The 23,060-nt window shown below is 43.7% G+C and overlaps 2 protein-coding genes and 2 long non-coding RNA genes across 4 annotated transcripts; 3 read left to right on the top strand and 1 right to left on the bottom strand.

The window, feature by feature from the left end:
• Nucleotides 1–3,622: 3,622 nt before the first annotated feature.
• LOC147510187 (uncharacterized) lies at nucleotides 3,623–4,213 on the bottom strand. Its single transcript, XM_086598045.1, has one exon. The coding sequence runs from the start codon at nucleotides 4,211–4,213 to the stop codon at nucleotides 3,623–3,625; it is 591 nt and encodes a 196-aa protein (XP_086454171.1).
• A 3,509-nt stretch (nucleotides 4,214–7,722) lies between these two features.
• Nucleotides 7,723–9,608, top strand: LOC147510188 (phosphatidylcholine:diacylglycerol cholinephosphotransferase 1-like). Its single transcript, XM_086602221.1, has 3 exons — nucleotides 7,723–8,838; nucleotides 8,917–9,054; nucleotides 9,132–9,608. The coding sequence occupies exons 1-3, from the start codon at nucleotides 8,446–8,448 to the stop codon at nucleotides 9,459–9,461; spliced, it is 861 nt and encodes a 286-aa protein (XP_086458347.1). The 5' UTR covers nucleotides 7,723–8,445; the 3' UTR covers nucleotides 9,462–9,608.
• A 997-nt stretch (nucleotides 9,609–10,605) lies between these two features.
• On the top strand, nucleotides 10,606–12,755 carry LOC147510189 (uncharacterized). Its single transcript, XR_015216743.1, has 3 exons — nucleotides 10,606–11,544; nucleotides 11,641–12,406; nucleotides 12,521–12,755. It is a non-coding gene; the product is annotated as an uncharacterized LOC147510189 (long non-coding RNA).
• Nucleotides 12,756–12,800: 45 nt separating this feature from the next.
• LOC147510190 (uncharacterized) lies at nucleotides 12,801–13,869 on the top strand. The gene is made up of 2 exons (XR_015216744.1): nucleotides 12,801–13,357; nucleotides 13,434–13,869. It is a non-coding gene; the product is annotated as an uncharacterized LOC147510190 (long non-coding RNA).
• The last annotated feature ends 9,191 nt before the right edge of the window (nucleotides 13,870–23,060 follow it).

Raw genomic sequence — 23,060 nt, forward strand, 5'->3', positions numbered from 1 at the left:
AGCCGATCTCAAGGTATCATTTCTAACCAAACCGTGGACACCCCTTATTCCGCTACGCGTGGGTGTTCGCGGTTCGTAAATCATTTGATGCGACCATAACGGTTCTTATATAGTCGTAGACCTAATTTAGAAGTCGTCAAGGCCGCTTATGGCATCCCCGCTGATGTCATCTTGGAACACGTGCCTGAACTTACCTACTTCCCCCACTTAGTCCCCTACAAGCCAGGGTATCTTGTAGCCATGGTCGGGCAGATCGTCGCCGGCCTTCGCTTCCCTTTAACTCTCTTGGATGTCGAGGTATGCAATCACTTGAATATCCCTCCTTGTCAGGGCATCGGTAATCTTTGGCGAGTTATGTACGCCACAACCCACTACAATATCTCCAGTGTACCCAAAATAACATGCCGCAACATGGTCGCTCATTATTATATTAAGAAAAGCACCAAAGATGTCAGCGTAGGTTACCATTCTTTTTGTGTTCGCCCTAAGAAACTGTCATTCGTACTCCGCGTCACCTCTTCTGATAAAACGTGGCACCACTATCCGCTGTACATATCTGGGAACTTCCTATCCACAGATCTCCCCCCTGACTTGACTCTAAATCATAATGCCTTTCTACCCAGCGGTGAGTACCCTTGCATTTTTCCCCTTACATGTGTAGTTCGCTGAATGGACCCTAATATTCTAGTTTTCTTCCTATATTCAAGTTGGAGGCCGGATTAGAAGTCGGGTATTTATGCTAGCGTGAGCTCTTCCATCTTCCAGAAACTCCGCGATCTAGGTCCCTCTCAAGCCGCAGTACTTGGAGTCGACCCTCACACTTGCACTCCACTACTGTCAGACCCTTAACTGCAAACCATCGGTATATACAGCGGACCCTTTTACCGCCCACTCCCCCAAATAGCGCAAGCCTCGGGACTCTCCTCCAGCACCCAAGCCGCGCCAAAAGTATCGACCCCCTCACATGCACACTCAAAGAACAGTGCGTCCCACTCCTCTTTCCCCTCTATCCTCCCCGCATCTCGCTCTTACCATCCACTGACCACCTGGGAGGATCAATACCACTTCACTCACTCTTCTACCGCGGACTCCCCCTGCTTTGATATGAATGTCTCTAAGAGGAAGCTGTTTGACAGCGACTCTAATGATGACGTGGTAACTGAAGTCCCCCCTACTGCCCCTCCCACTTCTCAATCTAGACCGCTTCACAAGCGTCCGCGGACCTCTGCGTCCGATGAACCGGTCTCCACTATCCAGGCTTCCATTCCCAATACTCATGCTCCTCCTGCTCGCCACATGCAGCGGCCTGGGAGAGAAACCACGGAAAACCCACCTGCCTTCCAGCCCACGTTCAAGGTCCGCGGCCGTATTGTCAATGTTAATGACTCGGCCTTAGATAATCCTACGATGGCTTCTGCTCTATTCTATGGGTCCCACCTCCCCAAGGACATAGCATATACAGAAGAAGGCTCATTTGATCACCACCGGACCTCTTTCTACACCGGCTGGGAGAAGGTGCTCTTCCCTTTCACCTTCCTTTTTGTTTTTATCTTTACTCTCAGTTGTGTAACTCCTCTCATCCTCTTAGGTGAGCCTAGACATCTCTTATATGATCCGCGCCCTGTTTGGCGCCCGCTCCAAGGTGGACACACTGGAGGAAACCTGCGCTCAACTTAAACGGGACCTGGAAGCCGCTCCCCTGGATAAGGTTAAGTTTCAGGATGAGCTCCATTCTACTGAGGCTTCCCACCAGGCCTACATGGACACGGTCAATGATTGCCTAAGCAATCAGCGAGAGGCCCTCCTCCAGCAACATACCGAAGCTCTGGCCACCCTCTCTCAGTAGCACAAGGATGCTACCGTGGCTCTTCTCAAATAACATGAGGTGGACACGGACCAGCTTCAAGAGCACTCCAAATCTCTGGCCGACAAGTGGGTGGCCAAAAAGATCAAGGAAGAGCATGACCGCCTTATCTAAGAGGGTCGCCTGCTTCCCTCGAACAGCCTGCCCCCACTGATGGGTCCGTGGTGACTTTAGCACCCGAGGGGCCCATCCATCCTGTTAAGGACTTGGAACCTGGAACTCTCATTGCCATTGTATCTGAGGTTATTGAGACAAGCGCTAATGCGGTTATTGAGGAAGTCGCGGACACCGTGGTTTCTGAAAGTGTTTAACCGCTGCCCTATCTTTTGTATTTGACTGTGATCTCTGCACTTGTTATAATGTTGCATCTTTTTGGTATGTTAATCCATTGTGTCACAATGTATTAAGGATATGTCAAGTTTTTTTGGTCTTTTCCCACACCGCTGTCTCTCTTCTGTGTTTAACTATTTTGATGCAATGTAAATTCTCTCATGTTACTCTTAGATATGTTTTATGAGCTTCCGGGGCTCTGCCAAATAGGGCGACTGTACTGTGTTCTTTGCCTTAAGGGGCGAGGGCCAACTCATCTTGCACCCCGCCCTTTTTCTCGACTCGGACCTCATGTCTGTGAAAGGGGCAACTCACCTTGCCCCGCCCTCAGACCTCATGCGCGAGGAGGGATAACTCGTCTTGCCCCCGCTGATGATTGGACTTCTCGTCCGCGAACGAGGCAACTCCTCTTGCCCCGACTCGATCCGGACCTCATGTCCACGAAGGGCTCATCCCCCTCGCAGTCTCCGTCCTGATGCTAACTCGAAACTCAAAGCAATATTGCCCCCTCGAAAGTGCTATGGTATTATATATTTACAAATAGCTCAAGTCTTTCATTACATTCACTCGTGAAACTTCTTCAATAGTCTCACGTTCCAAGGTCTCTCAATCAATTTTCCTTCCATGGTTCGCAACCTGTAGGTGCCTGCTCCTCCTGTATCCACCACAACATAGGGCCCCTCCCAGTTTGGACCTAACTTCCCCTCATTCGCTTTCCTGGTGCTAGGGGTCACCCTGCGAAGCACTGAATCTCCCACTTTGAATCGCCGTGGCTTAACCCTCTTGTTGTACTGTCTCTGAAGGCGTCGATGATACTCTTCCAGCCTTATGCGTGCGGGATCCCTTCTTTCTTCCGCTAAATTCAAGTCCCTAGACAATATGCCCCAGTTCAACCCCTGTTCGACAGCCCTTGTGCGGGTCGTGGCCACCACCTTTTCCGACGGTATCACTGCCTCCATGCCATATGCTAACGAGAATGGAGTCTCCTTGGTGGTGGTCCGTGGTGTAGTTCGGTATGCCTAAAGCATATGGTTCAACTCATCGGCCCACGCCCCCTTCTTATCTTCTAGTTTCTTCTTGAGGTTGTTCAATATGGTTTTGTTGGGGGATTCGGCTTGTCCATTGCCCTCGGGGTTGTATGGGGTCGAGAATCCTTGCTTCACATTATAGGCTTGTAAAAAATCCTTCACCTTGGACCTTGTGAACTGGGTTCCATTGTCCGCGATGATAGCATACGGTAATCCGAACCGACATATAATGTTCTCCCATAGGAACTTGATCACTTGAGCCTCCTTCACCTGTTGTAGTGGTATAGCCTCAATCCACTTTGTGAAATAGTCCGTGGCAGCTAACATGAACCTCCTCTTGCCGCTTGCCATGGGCAGCAGGCCTACAATGTCTAAGGCCCACATTGCGAATGGCCATGGATTAAGACACATTGTGCAGCGGCTCAACCGGAGCGAATATTAACTGGGCGAACCTCTGACATTTCTCACATCTTTTAGCAAATTCCATAGTATCTCTCCTCATGTGCGGCCAAAAGTACCCCTGTGTTATTAGCCGATGTGCCGTAATCCTTCCCGCTGAGTGATTTCCACAATCCCCCCCATGTAATTCTGCCAGCACCTCCTGTGCCAGCTTCGGCCCCAAACATCTCAATAAAGGCCCATTGAAATTCTTTCTGTACAACTCCCCATCCAGTAGCGTATACCTTTGCGAAGCCTGTTCCAATCTTCTCCTTTCTTTTTTCTCGCTCACCTCCTGTCCAGCCAAAAAGCGCTTGATGGGCTCCATCCATCCATCATCTTCTGCCTCGGTATGCATCACTTGCTCTGGTCCCTCAGTGCTCGGTCTGGCCAACCTCCCCACTTTGATCGTTATTTCCTTTGTCCCAGGCATGGCCGCAGCCACGTACGCCAAGGCATCTGCATGCCGATTCTCCTCGCGATTCAAATGTACGAATCTGACTCTCATGAACTTCGCAGCCCACATATGCACAACCTCCAAGTATCTCGCCATCCGAGGGCACCTAGCTGGAAACTCGCCGTTTGCCTGGCATACCACCAGATTGAGTATGAATATAGTGTAAGCTCCTTTACACCCAAATCCTCAGCCATTCTTAAACCCGCTATCACTGCTTCATACTCCGTCTCATTGTTAGATGCCGCGAACCCCAGTTTCATGGTTTGTTTTATTCTGTTGTTCTCAGGCGTAACTAGCACCACCCCAATTCCGCTGCGTGCATCCATCGCGGACCTGTCCGCGAACACTCTCCACCCATTCCTCTAGTCCCATGGGTTTAAGGGATCATGCTCCCCTTCTCGTTCAAGTTCCAGGACCATTTCTTCCCCCCATGTAGGATCCTCGGCCGGGAATTCTACCAAGAACTCCGCGACTGCCTACACTTTCTCCGCTGTCCTTATCTGATATTGGATTTCATATGAACTTAACATCACGACCCATTTCAGCATTCTTCAAGACTTCTCAGCCTTCAGGGCTTGTTTGAGGGGCAGATTTGTCACCACAACCACCGCATGCGCCTTAAAATATGGCTTCAGCTTCAAGGCTGAGAACACTAGTGCCAAAGCATACTTCTCCACTCGGATGTACCTCATCTCAACATCCAGCAAAGTTTTTCTCTGGAAGTACACCAGTTTTTCCATCTTATCCACAACACGGACGAGGACCGAGTTGATCGTGATACTCTGTAACCCCCAAATATAAGTACGGTTTCTCTCCTAGTTCAGGCCGCGACAATAATGGAGCCTCCCCAAGATACCTTTTTAATTCCTGAAATGCCTTCTCGCACTCCGCCGTCCACGAGAAATCCGTGGTGCTTCTTAACAAACGATACAGCGCCCGACATTTATCAGACGACTTCGAAATGAATCGGTTTAGCGCCGGGACCCTGCCTGCCAGTCGTGTACCTCTTTGACAGTCCGGGGTGAAGGCATTTCCACCAAGGATCTTATCTGTTCGGGATTAGCCTCTATTCCCTGCTGTGTAATAATATACCCCAGAAATTTGCCAGTGGTTACTCCGAACGTGCACTTTTCCGGATTGAGCTTCAAATTGTGCGCTCACAGTATACCGAATGTTTCCTTTAAACCTGCCAAGTGCTCTTCCTCTGTCATACTCTTTTCCACCATATCATCTATATATATCTCGATTCCCTTTCAAATTTTGTTCTCGAACATCTTCTCCCCCAACCATTGGAACATAGCCCCCGCGTTCTTTAACCCAAAGGGCATTCTCATATAACAATAGGTTCCCCCTTCCACCACGAAGGATGTCTTTTCTTGGTCCAGTCCGTACATTGCCACTTGATTGTACCCCATAGAAGCATCCATAAATGAAAACACTTTGTACCCTGCGGTTCTATCTACTAGCTCATCTACTCGCGGCATAGGGTAACTGTCTTTAGGACATTCCAAGTTAACATCCGTAAAGTCCACACACATCCGAACCTTGCCATTTTTCTTCGGTACCGTGACTACATTGGACAACCAGTCTGTGAACTCCACTTCTGAGGGTTAGGCGAATCTCCTCCATGTCCGTGGACCATCCTCTTAACAGTATCCTGATGCCTATTCTTAGAGGCCACTTGATCACCGTGGACCTCATACATTCTCATTGATGTGGGAAACCGAATCACCTGATAGTACGTCGAAGGCACCGTTTTCATCTCATGGATTCACCTCCTCCCCAATATCGCATTGTATTGCGAGTTGGCATCTACCACCATAAATCGAGAGAACACCGTCACCGGACCTGTCATCACAGGCAGCAGAAGTTCTCCCATAGGTTTCATGACACTCCCATTAAACCCATACAAGTTGGACCGCGGCGGCCTAAGTTGCCCCGGGTCAATCCTCATCTTATCTAAAGCTCCCTTGAATAGCAAGTCCACCGCACTGCCACAATCAATCAACACCCTTTTGACCATATAATTGCCTATCGCCACGATAATTACCAGTGCATCCTCATGGGGAGTATCGACAACTCTTAGGTCCGCGCCGGAAAACACAATCCTATCCCCTCCATCTGCTAACACTGCACTGGACCGCGGACCTCTGGTAGACTCATTAATCTGTTGTATACTTGTCGTCCTTCCCACTTTATCTTTGTGCGCGTTATGGCTCAGAACTTCCCACGAGAAAATCACATTAATAGTTCCCAATATCCTACCCTGAGCTGGTCCAGGCTCCTCGTTCGGAGCCCCCGCCACAAACTCCCTCATCATCTCTTTCTCCACCAACTTCTGAACCAACCATTTTAACGCATAACAATCATTAGTCTCATGGTTGCATACCTGGTGATATGCACGGTTTGTTCGGCATCTTAATCGGTACACTCCGCGGTCCCTCATACCCCTGGACGTTCTTTATCAGCGGCAATATCTCACTTAACGGCCTGTTCAAAGGCATATGTTCAATCTCGCGGTATGGTTTTCTTTCCTTTTGTTCTCTCCGCGCTCCCTCTCTGCTCCTTTCCGGGCGCGATGAGTATCCGTGGTACCCTCTACTGCCTTTATTCGACGATTTTGTCTTCCAGCGATCCCCCTCCTTTTCAACAAACGACACTGCCTTTGCTGACCTTTTCGACTGTTTCTGCATTGTATGCTCATATCTAATGTACTTTTCCACCCGCGGATACAACTCGTGCAAGGTTGCAATCTCATTCTTTACCACAGATTGATGGACCCCCGTTCCTGGTTGCAGACCCCTTTTGAACGCTATCACCGACTCTGATACAGAAACAGATACTCCCTCACCGACTCTGATGACTTTTGCCTGACATTGAACAAGGCCGCGATGTCCACCACCCGCCTCTTTTGATGAATAAAATGGTCTATAAACACTTGCTCCAACTCTTGGAAGCTAGTGATGCTCTTCGACGGTAACCTATAATACTAGTCCAACGCTCCCCCCTTAAGGCTAGCTGGGAACATCATACACCTCAACCCATTATGCCGCGCCTCCTGCCAGAGTGACATTTGTTGCCTAAAATGGTGAATATGATCTGCCGGGTCTCCCTTACCATCGTACCTTTCAAACCTTGGTTGGCTGAACCGCTTCGGTACCTCCGGAGCCCATATCATATCGGCTAGTGGATTGCGGTTCAGGCCAGACACTACCTGACTCGCCGTACCCATTTGGGTTTTTGCCTGTTGCAGATTCGCGTCCCGATTGTTGTTTATCATTTCTTACACTTGCTCCATTGTGAGACCTGTCACTGGATTCTCGACGAGGTCCGACCCTTCTTCTTCGCTGTCTGACCCCCACCCCCCTCTTCTTTCCCTTCTTCCTCCGCCACTTCTCTTTCTTTTCTCAAGGCGTCGTTCTCCTCTTTTAGTCTCGCGATCTCTTCCTGCATCAATCTTGTGTCCTCTGAGGCCGCCTCCGCCTCTGTCTCCTCCCTCTGATCCCCCTCTTCATTGCTCACCACTTCTGCCTCCAACTCCAGTGCTACTACCTTTCGCGGTTGGCCTACCTTTCTCTTTCCTACTGTCGCCATTCCCCTTTTGTTTTTTACTCTTTCCCCACTAACGACGCCAAATGTTGTATCTCACTCCTCACTTTCTCTTTTTCTCTCTTTTCTCTAGGTCCTCTCTTTAGATCATGCCTCTCCCTACTCTCCCTTTTTATATCATTATTCCCTCTCATCTCAGCTATTCATCTGCTTCTTCATCTTGCGGCCTTCTATCCTACACATGTAGGGTTGCCGTACGGAAACTAAGTATCTTCGGACTGATCCTGTGCTCCACAGCTCCGCAGCATGCATTGCTTCGGGTCCATCTCACTGGTGATCTATGACACCTCAGATTGTACCACTACAAAGACTCTCTTAAACCAGACAATCTCTTAAACATTAACTGATTACGTTTCCGTCGGCAAACTGCATTTACAAACAAACCACGAGAAGAGCAGCATTTTTCCAGTGAGTGATGACCCCACCTGATTACGTTTCCGTCGGCAAACTGCATTTACAAACAAACCACGAGAAGAGCAGCATTTTCCACATTGATGACCCCACCCGACTTTCCAACAGTCCAACCTCCTACTCTGCTTGGTCCACGAAAAGGAAAAACCTAACGCACGCACGGCACGCTGCAGATCTCCCATTTGTGGAAGAAATATAAATTCCCTGTTTCTAATCCATAGAAATCTCCGCCACCCACCAACCAATATTTGTATCTCTCTCTCTCACACACATTCAATGGACTTGCTTATACACTAACATCAACATCCATGAATGGAGACGGACCTCCTTCCCTTAGTTCCAATCTCAGAAATAGACCCATTAGCCTCGCTGCCGTAGATCTCGTCGACAATCCACCAAAACCACCCACCATCACTACCACAATGTCCAAGAAACCATCGCTTTTGTTCATGAGTTCATTGGTCGCCGACGCATCTTTTTTGAGTTGGTCCTTAAAAGACGCCTTAGGATTAGCCAAACATCACCCAATCCCTTTCCTTTTCGGCCTCTGCCTCTTCTTCTTCATGGCTGTTGAATACACACTCTTCATGATTCCTCCTTCCTCCCCTCCTTTCGATCTCGGCTTTATCTTAACTCAGCCGATCCACCGCATTCTAGCAGCTGAACCAGCTCTCAACACAGTCCTCGCTGGTCTAAACACGGTAACAAACATTTTTTTTATTGTTTTTGTGATTGTCATTTTGTAATGCAAATTGGTTTAACCCAAATATTTTGGTCAGGTATTTGTGGGAATGCAGACGACGTACATACTGTGGACATGGCTTGTGGAAGGTAGGCCTCGAGCAACAATCGCGGCTCTCTTTATGTTCACTTGTAGAGGCATTCTTGGTTACTGCACTCAGCTGCCATTGCCTCAGGTACCCACTCTTTTTCATTTTTCATTTGTTTCCCCTTTCTTTGTAATTACCTAACGCGTCTTCACGCGTCACATTAGGGGTTTCTGGGGTCAGGCGCGGATTTTCCAGTGGGAAACGTTCCGTTCTTCTTATTCTTTAGCGGACACGTGGCGGGTTCAGTGATAGCATCTATGGACATGAGAAGAATGCAGAGATGGGAGACGGCTTGGTTGTTCGACACGTTGAATGTGCTACAAATGGTGAGGCTACTAGGGACTAGGGGACACTACTCCATTGATTTGGCAGTGGGTGTTGGTGCCGGTTTATTGTTCGATTCTTTTGCCGGCAAGTATGAAGAGAGCAAGAAAAAGAGGAGTAGAGTAGTTAAAGACTTAAAGCTGTTGAGCGATTATTCCCCAGTTCTCTGAGGTTAGCGTGCTGTTCTCGTTGTGTTTTGTAAATGAGTCAAATGCCAAAATGGGCTTTTGTAATTGAAACAGTGGTACTGTTTGGTTGCTTTCATTTCACCATCACATGATCTTTTACAAGTTAAAACTTGCAGTTGTTTTCTTTCAGTCGGTGGGTATTTATGGATATTCAATTTCTAGATATGTATCGTAGATATATCTTTTTCTTTATGGATATTTGACATTGTTTCACATGTAAATATCGTAGATATATCTAAAATATCAACAAATATCGTAGATATTATGGATATTTTTTAATATATTATGATACATTATTTATATTTATTTGAAATTTAATGGTAAATATTAAATAAAATTGTTATATACACAAAATATCGCCAAATATCTCTAAATATTACAAAATATCTACAAATATCACAAATATTATAAGTATCAGTCGAAATATCACCGATATTTATAGTCGTATATATTTCTAAATATATTGTGATATTTATATATTTTTTTTCTGAAATCTGGATAAATATTCCTAAATATCGCGATATATCGAAATATTTTGTACTATAAATTGTAATAGGTTTTATTGTTATATAGGGTTTAGTGCTAGTCCATTGACATAGAAAAGATACCCAAAAGCCTCAATCGAAAAAAAAAAAAAATGCACTTTTAAAACGATTTCATTTCATAAACTCGTAAGGCAAATATGATTACAAAAGGGATCCAGGCTTCATTTATTTAGAGGGACTGACTCTTGAGCTTAATTTAGGATTAGAAAGCTGTAAATATCATAGATTATGTGGAATTCAGCATTTTGTGCTCTTGAGCGTGTGTCGACTATTGGCACGTGAGACAAAATCTTTTTTTCTTTTTCCAAGTGTTTTTTTCGGATAAACTACTGTTTTAACCCTTGTACTATTGATCAACTAACATTCTCCTCTTTATACAAATTTAACGGCTTAAAACACATTGTACTCTTTGTCAACTAACATTCTCCCCCTTGTACAAATTTAACAACTTAAAACACATTGTACTCTTAGTCAACTAACGTTCTCACCCTTGTACTGTTTTTTTTTTTTTTTTTTTTAACGGTAAATATCCTAGTCATCGAGTTATGCCCGTGTGTATAAGGGTGAGAATGTTAGTTGACCACGTGTACAAGGGTGAGAACGTTAGTTGACTAACGAGTACAATGTGTTTTAAACTGTTAAATTTGTACAAGGGGGAGAATGTTAGTTAACAAAGAGTACAATGTGTTTTAAGCCGTTAAATTTGTACAAGGGGGAGAATGTTAGTTGACCAAGAGTACAAGGGTTAAAACAGTAGTTTATCCTTTTTTTTTCCTCTCAAAGTCACGTGAGACGGAATCTCCACATTGTGAAAATAAAAAAACACCAGGCTCAACTGTTACAAAAAAAAAAGTTGGGTATTTTAGGTTTCAGTCCATCTAAATAATTGGTGTAGAAGTATAGGTTTCTACCTATGACCTGATGTTGGGAATGATTGGAAATGGTTGTACTCTTACTTTGGATAAGAGTTGCATATGTATCAAGTTTCTTGGGTCAACTTGAATCAAGCCTTACGTAGTTCATCTCTCTCTACTTATAGGTGCTTGTCAAGTGTAGATCCATATTTTGTGCTCTCTTGATGATTCGCCATTACTTTTGCTATTACAAAGTAAATATCTCTTTTATTGGTGTTTTTGCTGAACTTTGGGACTGTTGTAGATCATTTGTTTCCATGTTTGACATTTAGACGACCTTGGTTTGGGTCGTGATTGCATCTTAGAATTGTTGTACGAGCTGGTGATGTACGAGCTGAGAAGATATGACTTGGTGTGTGGACACGTGTGCTGTAGTGATTGATTTGATAACAGAGGGTACTCACACAACCCCTCTATTTTATTTTATTATTTTTCTAGATAGGCGTTGACGTGACAGACAAGTGAAAAGAATAAAGAAAATTAGAAGATCTCTCTGACACGTGTCCTACAACTGGTTTGTTTGAAAAATGAATGGTGTTGGAAATTGTGCGAGAAAGAGGTTGGATTTGACTCATGGGCCCAAATCACGGCAGTTTTGTAGGCGAGGTGAAAATGAGTTATGATTGTGTTTTTGTGGAAAAAAGCAAACATTTTGTGTTGCTTCGATTTCTGTGCGGCTAAATGGTTGTTTTGTTTTTGCAGGTCATTCACCTTCTCATTTTATCAAGAAAAGGGAGAAGAAGAAAGAGAGAAAAATCCAAAACTTTCGTTTCCAAGTGTGTTATCTTTGATAAAAATTTGATTTTTTGTTTCCCTTTTCATTTTTTTTGTTTGTCATGTCGATTACTACTGGGAGTGTGAACGGGGAAGTGTCATTGAACCAGTCGAGGGAGGTGACTGTGAGTGGTGGAGATGGTGGTGTTAGAGTGTGTAGTGGAGATGAGGCGTCATCGTCTTCCTCACTGGAGACGATGACTGAGGAGGCGGTACCCAGGTCGGTGTTTGACAACTTTGGGGATTTTAGAAGGGAGTTTGGGTTGGAGATACCAGATCTGATGATATATGATCTAAGTGGTGAGAAGAACATTTTTGGTTCAGATTATGTTCCTCGAGATGGTGGAATTGTAGTCACCTATGGCCAACTGAAAGCTGGATTAAGGCACCTGACTTTGGACGTTCTGAACTTTTGTGGAAAGGCACCTTTGCAGTTTGTGGGCAATAGTTGGAGGGTGCTACACGTTCTGGATTTGCTGAGATAGAGGGGCTACAACATTTGTTTGTCTGATGTGCTAGAGCATTTCTCTGTTAAGATGTCGCCCAATGAATTTTGGTTTCCGGGTGATGAAGGGTAAATCATCAGTGATTGTTGGTGTGAGTAAAGAGGAATGGTAGCATAGGCCTTTGTTGATTATGAGGAATTATTGTCCTCCTGGATGTGTGTTGGAGAATCGTTGTGTGAGGACTGATGGTATGTTGTTATTTGTGTGGTTTGTTTACTTGTTTAGGTTGTTTATTTGTGCAGGTCGGATGATGTGGATATGAGTTGATATTACCATGTTCTGACTTTCGTTTGTTTTTTTAGAGATCGTCATTCATGGTCGTACATGTTCGGGAGCTATTGAAGAGTTTGCTAGGTTGATTTGGGAAGAGAAAACATCTTTGTTGGAGGAGGTTGCACACTACTTCAAAAGACCCTCCCGTGAGAAGATAAATTTGAAGAAGGCTGAAAAAAAAAAAAAAAAGGCTCGTCGGTTGATTTATGTGGATTATGACTCTGGTTCAGCTACTAAAATGGAGAGAGATGAAGGGTCAAATGCTAGGGGAGGAGCTCATTTGGTGGCTCTCAGAGGGCGGGGGAGGGGGTTCTACCAGTCGTGCTATCTCCAGACGACCTGTGGAGGGAGGTGACATTGGGAGAGGTAGACGTGTGAGTGAAAATGTTGGTGCTGGTGGTGAGGGTACCCCTTCAGTTTGGAGGCCTGTGTTGAAGAGGCGAACTGGAGGTGGTGAGCCAGAAGGGGCCAAGAGGATGCGACTTGAGACTGAAAGTGAAAAACAACCTGTTACAAAGGGAGGTCGAACTTCATCAGGTCGGGCTCCTTTGAAGAAAATGAATATGAAAGACTTGGCGGTTGAGGTTGCTGGGGTGGATGCTAAGGGCAAGAAGAAAGCTAGTGATGCTGAGCCTACTGTCCAAAAATGAAAAGGGGATGGAAGTTCGTCTCAACGTGAAGAGACTAGTAAGGCTGGGGTAAGTGGTTTGTCTCGGCTGGTGAGAAACAAGGACTGTAGTTTCAAGTCTTCTCTAGTTGCTAATGGGTTGCTGGAAAGTATTGTTCTTGATGGAAATAGGAATGCACTGGATAGTGGGAAGGATTTGGAGGCGAATCTAAAAGACATGGATCGCTCGATCTGTTTTGTAAGTATCTTTTTAACCTAAGCTTTGTTTTGTGCTTTGTGTTATTAATTTTTGACTTACTTTGTTGGTTTATCAGGTTTTGGCGATGTATAGGAAGTTGAGAGAGATGGCGATTTTTTCTGGTATGTATAAAAAGGAGCTGGAGGTTGCCAAGGAGGCGTATCACAAACTGGTTGCTATGCAAGAAGTTGAACGAACTGAAGTGGTTGGGCTGATGACCCAGGTTGGTGATTTGGCTCGGAAGCTGGCTTTATTGCAGCCATCTCTTGACTCTACATGGGTGGAGCTAGCGCATTGGATTGCTGAGAGTAAGCAATCGTAGGCCATTACTGAACGAGCTCAAAATTAATACAATAACCTGGTGGACCTGATTGAAAGTGGCGATGTATACATTCCGGTGGAGGATTATATGGAGCTAGAACGTAAGTACAAAACCTTGAAAAGGTCTGTTGAAAGTGGGGTCATTAATTGTAGAAAGTACTGCAGCAGATGCTAATAGATGACCTGATCTACCCACCGATCTAAGTGTTGCTCTTTTTTTTTTTTTTTTTTTTTTTTTGAAATAACTAGGGGGTTTTGGACTCCCCAAGCTTTATATATGGGACTAAGAAACTCGCAGATACATCTTCCCTACCTTATCCGCCAAGATCAAATCATTAAGTTTGTGATCCAACGGTGGTATAAAGTACACACACTCATTACAAAAGTTCCTACTTAGCTTAGATAGATAATCTGCGACTTGGTTAACCTCGCGAAAAACATACTTAAAAGTGACCATCTCGAACTTCAAAATCTCAGCTTGTATATGAGCAGCTATGTTCTAAGATTGCCATGGCACCTCTTCCTCCTTCGCCAAAATCTGATCGCCTCGGAGAATCCAACCGCACTTGAATTACGCTAATCCTCATATTTGTCGCACCTTCTAACCCTTTTCGAACTCCTAATAACTCACGGTACATAAGCCGACATTTCGTTGAAAGCTGCCATTATCGCCATTAGAGCATCTCCATTCCAATCCCTTACCGCTCCACCATAAGCGGCCCTTTCCTTTTGTACCGATCCATCCGAAGTTCAAGATTACTACTAACCCATCGGTGGTTTACTCCATTTTACCCATACCTCATCTCTTTGCTTTAGAGTAACTCCTATTCCCGGTTTTGCTAAGCAAAGACTTTTGCGACCTCCTCCTCCTTTACTGCTCCGGTGTTTTACCCATATAGATCTTCATCTTTGCTTTCAAGACTTTCTAGCTCACTACATCTCCGGCCGACCGAATTGTCTTTCTTGACCTCCGGTTCGCTCATTCCAAATGGTTTGGACTGCCGCACAAGTAAAGGCTCTTATCACTTCAGAAGCTAAAGTGTTCGCTCTGCAAAGTCTCATCAAGTAATACCATTCGATATGTGATGCTCGCACCATCTCTGGTAGTCCCATGGCTATCTTGAAATTATACCAGACCAGTTTTGAGAACGGACAATCAAAGAAGAGGTGTGCTGAACTCTTTTCGTGACACCCACACAAGCAGCACTTTGATTGCGCTATCACCCTTTTGCCCATCAACCTATTCTGAGTTGGGAGAGTACCCGAAAATAGCTGCCAAGTGGTAAAGGAGTGCTTCGGTACTGAATATTTCCCCCCACACAATCTTAAACTATTTTACCTTACTTCTCACTTTTTTCAAGAGTAAGTTTAGCCGAGGAAGTAAATTTCTGTCTTGCTTTGGGGTCCATGTCACCGATCCTCATCGATGTAGGAGTTTATCTCGGTTCCCAAAATCCACTCCTTTACCTCACCCTCCGGCATATCAATGATCTGACTTGACCATCTCCCTCTCTTATCTGCCGAAACCTCCAGATCCTCGGGGGACGATGTTGCCTAACAAGCTTCTAGCTTGGTTATTCAGGTATAGAGGCCCCGAACACCATGGATCATGCCAGAAACTAGTGCCATTGCCATTCGCTATACAATATTGGACAAACTTCCATGCGACTTCTCGATGTTTCAAAATCCCTCTCCACACCCAAGAGCAATCCCTCGGCACCTTCATCATCCAAAACTGCTTGTGCTTTATGTGTTGCTGCCATGCCCATCTAACCCACAAACAATCTGATTTCTGCGCAAGTTTAAACACCAAACCACAGTACGCAGCATAGATGTGATATGTCCAGTTTCCTACATTTAGAGTGCGCACTGATTTTTTTTTCTGCTTAAGCCCTTTGTAGAGAAGAGCACTCAAGATCTCCATGACTAGTACAAACAAATAAGGGGAGATTGGGTCGCCCTGTCGGAGCCCTCTTTTCCCTTCAAAATATCCTTCCGGAGTCCCATTTACCAGTACTGAGTACGAAGGAGAAGCATAGCACATTTGTAGCCATTCAATGAATAAGAGGGGGAACTTAAAAGTATGCAAAATAGCTTCTACTGCTTGCCAAGACACCGAATCATATGCTTTCTTTATATCGAGCTTGATAGCACATCTCTTCTGACCATGTTTCCTAGAATACCCCTTTAGTAGCTCATGAGCTAATAGCAGGTTATCTTGAATCGACCTCCCCGGTATAAAAGCTGATTATGTACTTGAGATTAAGGAGGATATACAAGTCTTCATTATGTTGGTTAGAACCTTTGATACACACTTGTATACAATATTACAACATGCTATGGGCCTGAAAGAGCCCACGGTCGTAGCATTCTTCTCTTTTGGCACAAGACAGAGAAGAGTGGAATTTATCCCTCTTGTCATTTTCTTCTGAAGAAATGTGTATTTGATTACGTTGGTGAAATCATCCCCAATAGTAGCCCAGCTGTGTTTGAAGAAACATGCATTGAAGCCATCTGGTCCAGGCGACTTATTATCCTCCATGGCAAAGAGCGCTTCCTTTATCTCCATATCAGTGATCGGAGACTCTAGAAATCGGTTTGTACTCTGATTAATCTCCTTTACTTGCAAATTACAGAGAAACCCAGAATCACAGGAGGCAACAGAGGGGACTCCCAGTAAATTTGAGTAGTACTGCAGAAAAGCATTAGCTACTGGCTCTCTTCCCTCTCTTCGAATAACATGCGCATTGATGACATCCCATACATGGCTTCGAGACTTCTTTTCCTTTAGTGCATTAAAGAAATAAGCACTACATTTATCCCCGAACGACAACCAATTAATATCAGTTCTATGGAAAAGATCAGCTTCCTCCAGTTTTATCAAACAACAAAGCTTTTCTCTCAACTCAAACTCCTTTGTACTTAGGGAGCAATCCAGAGGGTTCTGGTGAAGTGTTTCTTGGACTTGCTTCAATTGTACTTTCGTTTCAGTCACTATTTTCTGAGTATCATAGCAAAAACTCCTTGCCCAACCTTTCAAAACTAGCTTCAAATTTTTCAGCTTTCTAGTTAACATATACGGGGGGATGCCATGATTTGTTATGTCCCAGCACACTTTCAGAGTTTCTTCAAAATCTTGATGCTTCAACAAGAAGTTGCAAAATCGAAACGGGGTGGCTTCTAAAGGAGCTTTGGAACGTCATCAACAGCGGACAATGATCTGAAAATCCTTGCGATAAGACTTCCACTTTTGTAGCCAACACAATAGCTGACCAAGCTATATTGACAAGGCATCTGTCAATTTTCGACCATTTCCTACTATTTCCCCCTCCACTGTTCCACGTGAAAAAACACCCTGATGCCGAATGGTCAAATAACCCTGCTACATTCAAGCAACTTGCAAAAGGCTGCGTCTCTCTAGGGTGAACTGCCTTGTCGCCAATTCTTTCATGTGAGTACAAGACGTTATTAAAGTCTCCCATTACACAACATGGTCCACGGATCCCTGCACTTAAGGCTTTTAACTCGTCCCATAGAATTAGTCTTTCATGGCTGCTATTCTTCAGATAAACTGCCGTTAATGGGAAGGTAAAACCCATCGCCTACTAGTAACCTTACAATGAATGAATTGATCCCCTTCCACCTCCTTTTGAACTTCCAAAAAATTTCTATCCCATATGATCCAGATTCTACCATATTCATCAGAAGAGTAATTATGCTCTGTAGCCCAAGAAGGACATACCAAACCTGTAATGGTTCTAAACTTCTCCATGCGTACTTTAGTTTCCAAAATACCCATACAACTAATCTTATTCTCAACAAGAAATGTATTCAATTGTTTTGTGAAGTCATTTAACCCCCTAACATTCCAACTGCTTATTTTAATCATTGGAATTGATTACCGTTCCTCTTCTTCCCACTCTCTTTTGGTCGGCCCCTACCTTTGTTCTCATTTGTTTCTTACATTTCAGCCTCATTTCTCTTCCGAGCTCTTTTTGTCTTGAGTCGGTCCACACGAGGTTCTAGTAGTGGTCGTGGAGTGGAGTCCTTGTCCCCGAAACGATTCGGGCTTGGCGTCCGAGATCATCATCTTCCAAATCTGCAAGCTCCTCGAAAATGTTCCTTTTAGTGCAAAAATTTCCTTCATCGGGTGCACCGGTCTTATCTCGTTGAATAGGTGTTTGCATAACTGCTTGAGCTCCTTCGGTATTAAGATTATCAAAAGTACACTCAATCCGCCTGGGGAGGCCGAGTTATACTTGATGACGAGTCTCTCACTTGGATTGATTGATTATGTAGCCCAACCTCGCGACTATTATAAGCTTCTAGCTCATTCGATTTCAGTTCGATAGTCTCGCTTGCTTTCATCACTTGTTGTTGCTATCTCTAGAAAGCGGTTGCTCCTTCAGATATTGCTTCCTCGCGAAATGTCCCTTGTGCATGCCCGACCCTCTGCCTTCATTTCCTTGACTTGGAAGTGCTTCAAAGACCACTATTTGGCTCTCTCCTCCTCTGTTGCCATATCCTCGTTGTTACGCGCCATAGCACTTATCGATGGCATGTCCAAACTTATTGCATTTTGAGCGGGACAAAGGCTTCCATATGGATACTCAAGTGGAATTTCAACCTCTCGATTTCCAAATTTTAACCTTTTAAAGAGTCTTTATACTCAAAGTTCACTGGGAATTCGATACGTAACCTTGAAGGATAATCTTTTCCTCTATTTTCAAGGTAGATCCATAAACATTGGCGTCCCTCCAACCAGGCTTGCAAGGTAGGAAAGCCCATCAAATGTCCACATTTCCTTTGGCACATCCATTAGCTTCACCCAGAGAGGGATTGAAGCAACCTTGTTTTTGTAATTCCCTACCTCAACTATCCATGGTTTAACCATAAACACTCGGTTCGCAATAAAGATTGGTCCTTCATCTAGCACCATCTGTTGATCCTCGGAACTCGTAAAATTCATATAAAAGAGCTCCTTATCAGTGGTGAGATCAAAGGAGCCTTTTAATTTCCACTTTTTCTCGAGGGTTCCTTTATTGTAAGAAAGGATAGCCTTTTGTCTAGGAAATATCCAACAAGATACTCATCCCATTTGTTTAATACCTTGCTCAATGAGATCGGGGAATCGAAGCTACACCATCTATGAAGATAGGTGAAAAAGATTTGAATGCCACTATGGTTTTCGACAAAACCATTTCGACCAAACAAAGTGAACTCCGAGGGAGTTGTTTCTTGTCCCCCATTACTAGTACGACTTTTAGAGGGTACCGGATTGCTTGAGGAAGCCATAAGTTCTTAACCCAGGAAGGAAGGTTAGAATCTCCAAGCTACACTGGATTTACCTTGCGAACTCACACTTTCAGAAGTGGAGGATTTTACCGTGAAGGAAACCAAAAGAGAATGGTAGCTATCTTGGGCGAACTGACACTGTGAAATAGTGAGGATTTCCAGCCAGAGAAAGCTAAACAGAAGGTCTTCCCGAACGCGCACTCTGAGGGAGTGTGGGATTTCACCGGGAAAGACCAAGGTACTGACAAAGAGGTGAAGAGCTCGATATCGCTATTTTGTTTCCTGAAAAAGGAGGGAAAATGGGATGTTGAAAGGATATGTGCTATTCACCAACTATTTTTTACTAAAAACGGTAAAGAAAGGGAGTGCAGGATCACAAAAGTAGGTTATGTTATCTCGCTACCAAGTTCCCCATTTTGGTCCCCATTAACAAACATTTCTAGCGACAGTGGAATTTGCTCTAGCTGTTGAATCAACTGAAGGTGCTTCTACTGATGTGATTATTGTATGGTGGAGCTGTTGGTAAAGAAGGCCATAATCTGCACCCTTTGAATGTGGACAATCTATCCAATGTGAACTTATAACTTTTCTTTTCAAAAACTGATGGTGGTGAAATTGTTGAAACTGCTTTAGCTGTTGATAGTGATAAATTGATTATTTGATGGGGATGTTGAGGTCGTTTACCCAGGATAACATGGGGCCTCTAGTGTCTAACCTATTTTGTAATAAGTAAAGTAGTTAATTTACTTACTTGCTTTGAATTGAGAATATCTGCGAATTTGACATGAGTTTGACTGTTTGCTTGGTTTCTTATTTATTATTCGATGACCTGGTTTGTTGTATGTCTTGCTTGTGGTATGTAGTGGTATGTCATATAGTAGTATATCACTTGTTGGTTGTAGGTCGTAAGTATTTGTCCATGACTTGATAGATGTGCCTAGTTGGTGCCTAGATTACTTCGTGCCCGTAGGTGTGTAAGTTGATTGAGTGGTTCCTGTTAGGGGAACCTATGATTGAATTTGACAGATAATTAACCTTTGAGTGGTAATTACAGTTGAATCAAGCTTAACCCTTTCAGAGGCCTTAAGTTAATTTGTGGTCCTTTTGGAGGTACCTTGGATTGGATTTGACTGATAATTAGCCTTTGAGTGGCAATTACAGTTGAATCATACTTAACCTTGGCGTTGGTGCTAAGTTGATTTGTGGTCCTTTTGGAGGTACCTTGGATTGGATTTGACTGATAATTAGCCTTTTCGTGGCAATTATTTTTTTTTTGAAATAACTAGGGGGTCAGTCCCCAAACTTTATTAACTTCACTTTCTCAAGTACATTGTGCCATCCTTATCCCTCGTTAGTGCTAAGTTGATTTGTGGTCCTTTTGGAGGACCGTGGATTGGGTATGACTAATAATTAGCCTTTGAGTGGCAATTACAGTTGAATTGTGGTTAACCCTAGCGTTAGTGTTACATTGATGAGTTTGCTGTACCAGATCGGGCAACGAGTGGAAGAGGCGTGGTAGTCATGTAATGAATGGAGAACACTTAAACGCGACGTGCTAATGAAATTTTATTCATATTGATTGATACATCTGGAGAAAAGCTATTCGTAAAAATGCTTGAGTAGAGCTGTATTCCAAGGTCAGGAAAGCACATCACCGAGTTGAGTCTTGATCTAGTAAGCTCCATTTCCAATAATTTTATAAACTATGTATGGGCCTTCCCAAGTTAGGTCAAGCTTGGCTGGTGCTAGGGTCCTTTTGAGGACTAGGTCGCCATCTTGGAAAGATTTTGGGATGACCTTCTTGTTGTAAGATCGCTGGATGGTTTGGTGATACCGAGCTAGGGATATTGCAGTAGTCTCTCTGCATTCTTCTAGGAGATCGACTTCTTTGGATAAGATGTTGTCGTTTTCTCCTAATTCGACTATGTCAGAAAGTGTGGTTGTAATTGTAAGCTCTGATGGTATTACAACTTTAGTTCCGAAGCAAAATGTGAAAAGAGACTCGTTAGTACTGGATCGGGTTGCTGTTTTGTATGCCCATAAAATGTTCTCGAGCTTATCTGGCCATTGGCTTTTCTTGCTTTCTAGTTTCTTTTGGAGATTTTATTTGATAGATTTGTTGGTGGCCTCTACTTGGCCATTTCTTTGTGCATATCTAGGTGTGGAAAATGCTTGAGTGATACGCCATTTTTGTAGGAATGCCTTGACTTTTGTGCTAGCAAATTGGGTTTAATTGTCCATGATGAGGGTGTAGGGTAGACCAAATCTTGTGATGATGTTGGTCCATATGAAGTTGATGACGTGGACCTCCTTGACCTGAACAAGTGGGATCGACTTAACCCATTTGGTGAAGTAATCCGTTACGGAGAGGCCGTATTTGAGTCCTGTCTTCTTTTGTGGGATAAATGGTCTCATGAAAAAGCCACGGGCTGGCTATATTGATCAACTCCCGTGTTGGATGGACTCAGGTGGTTGTGACCAAATGTTTGACATTGGTAGTATCTGAGAACATATTTCTTTGCTTCGATGTGCATGCCTAGCCAATAAAAGCCTTGGGTGATTGCTTTGTGAGCAAGAGATATTGCTCCTGCGTGGTTGTCGCATCGCCTTTGTGAATTTCATCAAAGATTAGTTGGCCTTCACTTGGAGTGATGCACCTTAGGTGAGGTCCTCCTGCGGATTTTTGGAACAATCGTCTGTTGATGATGGTGTATCTGGGAGCGCGAAATTATATGGCATGATCGTTCTTTGCCTCCACTTGGAGTTCGCCATTTAAAATAAATTTAAAAAATGATTCGATCCAAGATTGGGCAATCTCGTCTTCGGATGAGGGTGATAAGATTATATACTAAAAGCATTACTTTTGTATTAACTCTAATTCTTTATATTTTGAATGAGAATCATATGGGCAAATATTATACATATTATATATCTTATTAGTTATATGCATGTGTCTAATACTTTATGTTGTAGATGATATGGTGTGTGGTGACACACAGAAGATCATATCATCAGTACCTTATAAAGTATAAGTAAACGTTCACAACCTAGATGGATTTGGACAAACCATTGCTATGGTTGTAGTATAATCTGATATTAGTCTATCTTGACTATAAGATTACACTAGTGCACTTTGTGTGTATTGAACAGGACCGAGTGAGGTTGTTTCTCTTTATACTGACTATATAAGAGAATAAACACCTCTGTTATTATGGATGCTTGTCCTCTTAATCCAGATATAATAACGGGCACTTACGTGCATTGTACATTGCTTTAAATCATTAATGAGTGAGATTTATTTGTGAATCAACAAACTCGATGGATTAGGTAATGACATTGTATGTAAGGTGTGATGTTGATTATAAAAGGAATCCGTGACCCGCAGGAAGTCGGGTTGGTGATGTCCTTTTGAGGAGCTCATAAGGATTGTCATGCAAACCCTGCAGGTGGATTTATTTCGACATGACAATGAGGTTGAGTGGTACTACCCAAGGACATAAGAAATTGATTAATGTAGTTGTTAGTAACTTGACTTAATCAACGGGCATTCGATATCTTAAACACTGGGAGATCAACAAGCATATAATATGGAGCCCATAAACGCTAACACGTAATTTGGGATTAGGGCGGTAATGCAACAATGGCCTTTAGCGGAATAAGCCATTTGTTGACGGACTTGGGTTTGCGGTGTTGCAGGCTTAACATGGGAAACCCAAGCCCGTTAGGAGGCCCAACCCTAATTTCTCCTCATGGTCCCTGTTGTAGCCTATAAAAACAAACCCTTCTCTCTTGGCCGAATTCACTATTCATTGATTGAAAAAGAGAGGCAAGAAAAGTAGATATGAATTCGTTTCTAGCTTTGTGAGTGAGAGATAGGCCAAGAGAGAAAGAAGGGGGTTGGTAGATCGTTTCCCACACAACGTCCAATCTATTGATAAGAATACAACAGAAGATCAAGAGGTTGTTGATTTCATAGCTATTGGATTCTTAGAGTTATCTTAGCCGATCTCAAAGGTATGTTTTCCAATCAAAATCGTGAGAACCCATTAATTCTGCTGTGCATGGTTTTCACGGTTTGTAGAAATTT

This window comes from Coptis chinensis, chromosome 3, assembly GCF_015680905.1.
Source record: "Coptis chinensis isolate HL-2020 chromosome 3, ASM1568090v1, whole genome shotgun sequence".
Classification (NCBI taxonomy): Eukaryota; Viridiplantae; Streptophyta; class Magnoliopsida; order Ranunculales; family Ranunculaceae; genus Coptis; species Coptis chinensis.

Bases quoted from the DNA above. Each gene is read 5' to 3' on its own strand.
- LOC147510188 (XM_086602221.1), top strand. From the start codon at position 8,446: ATGAATGGAGACGGACCTCCTTCCCTTAGTTCCAATCTCAGAAATAGA. The intron at 8,839-8,916 runs GTAACAAACATT...TATTTTGGTCAG, and splicing joins TCCTCGCTGGTCTAAACACG to GTATTTGTGGGAATGCAGAC. The intron at 9,055-9,131 runs GTACCCACTCTT...GCGTCACATTAG, and splicing joins CTCAGCTGCCATTGCCTCAG to GGGTTTCTGGGGTCAGGCGC.
- LOC147510187 (XM_086598045.1), bottom strand. From the start codon at position 4,213: ATGGCGAGATACTTGGAGGTTGTGCATATGTGGGCTGCGAAGTTCATG.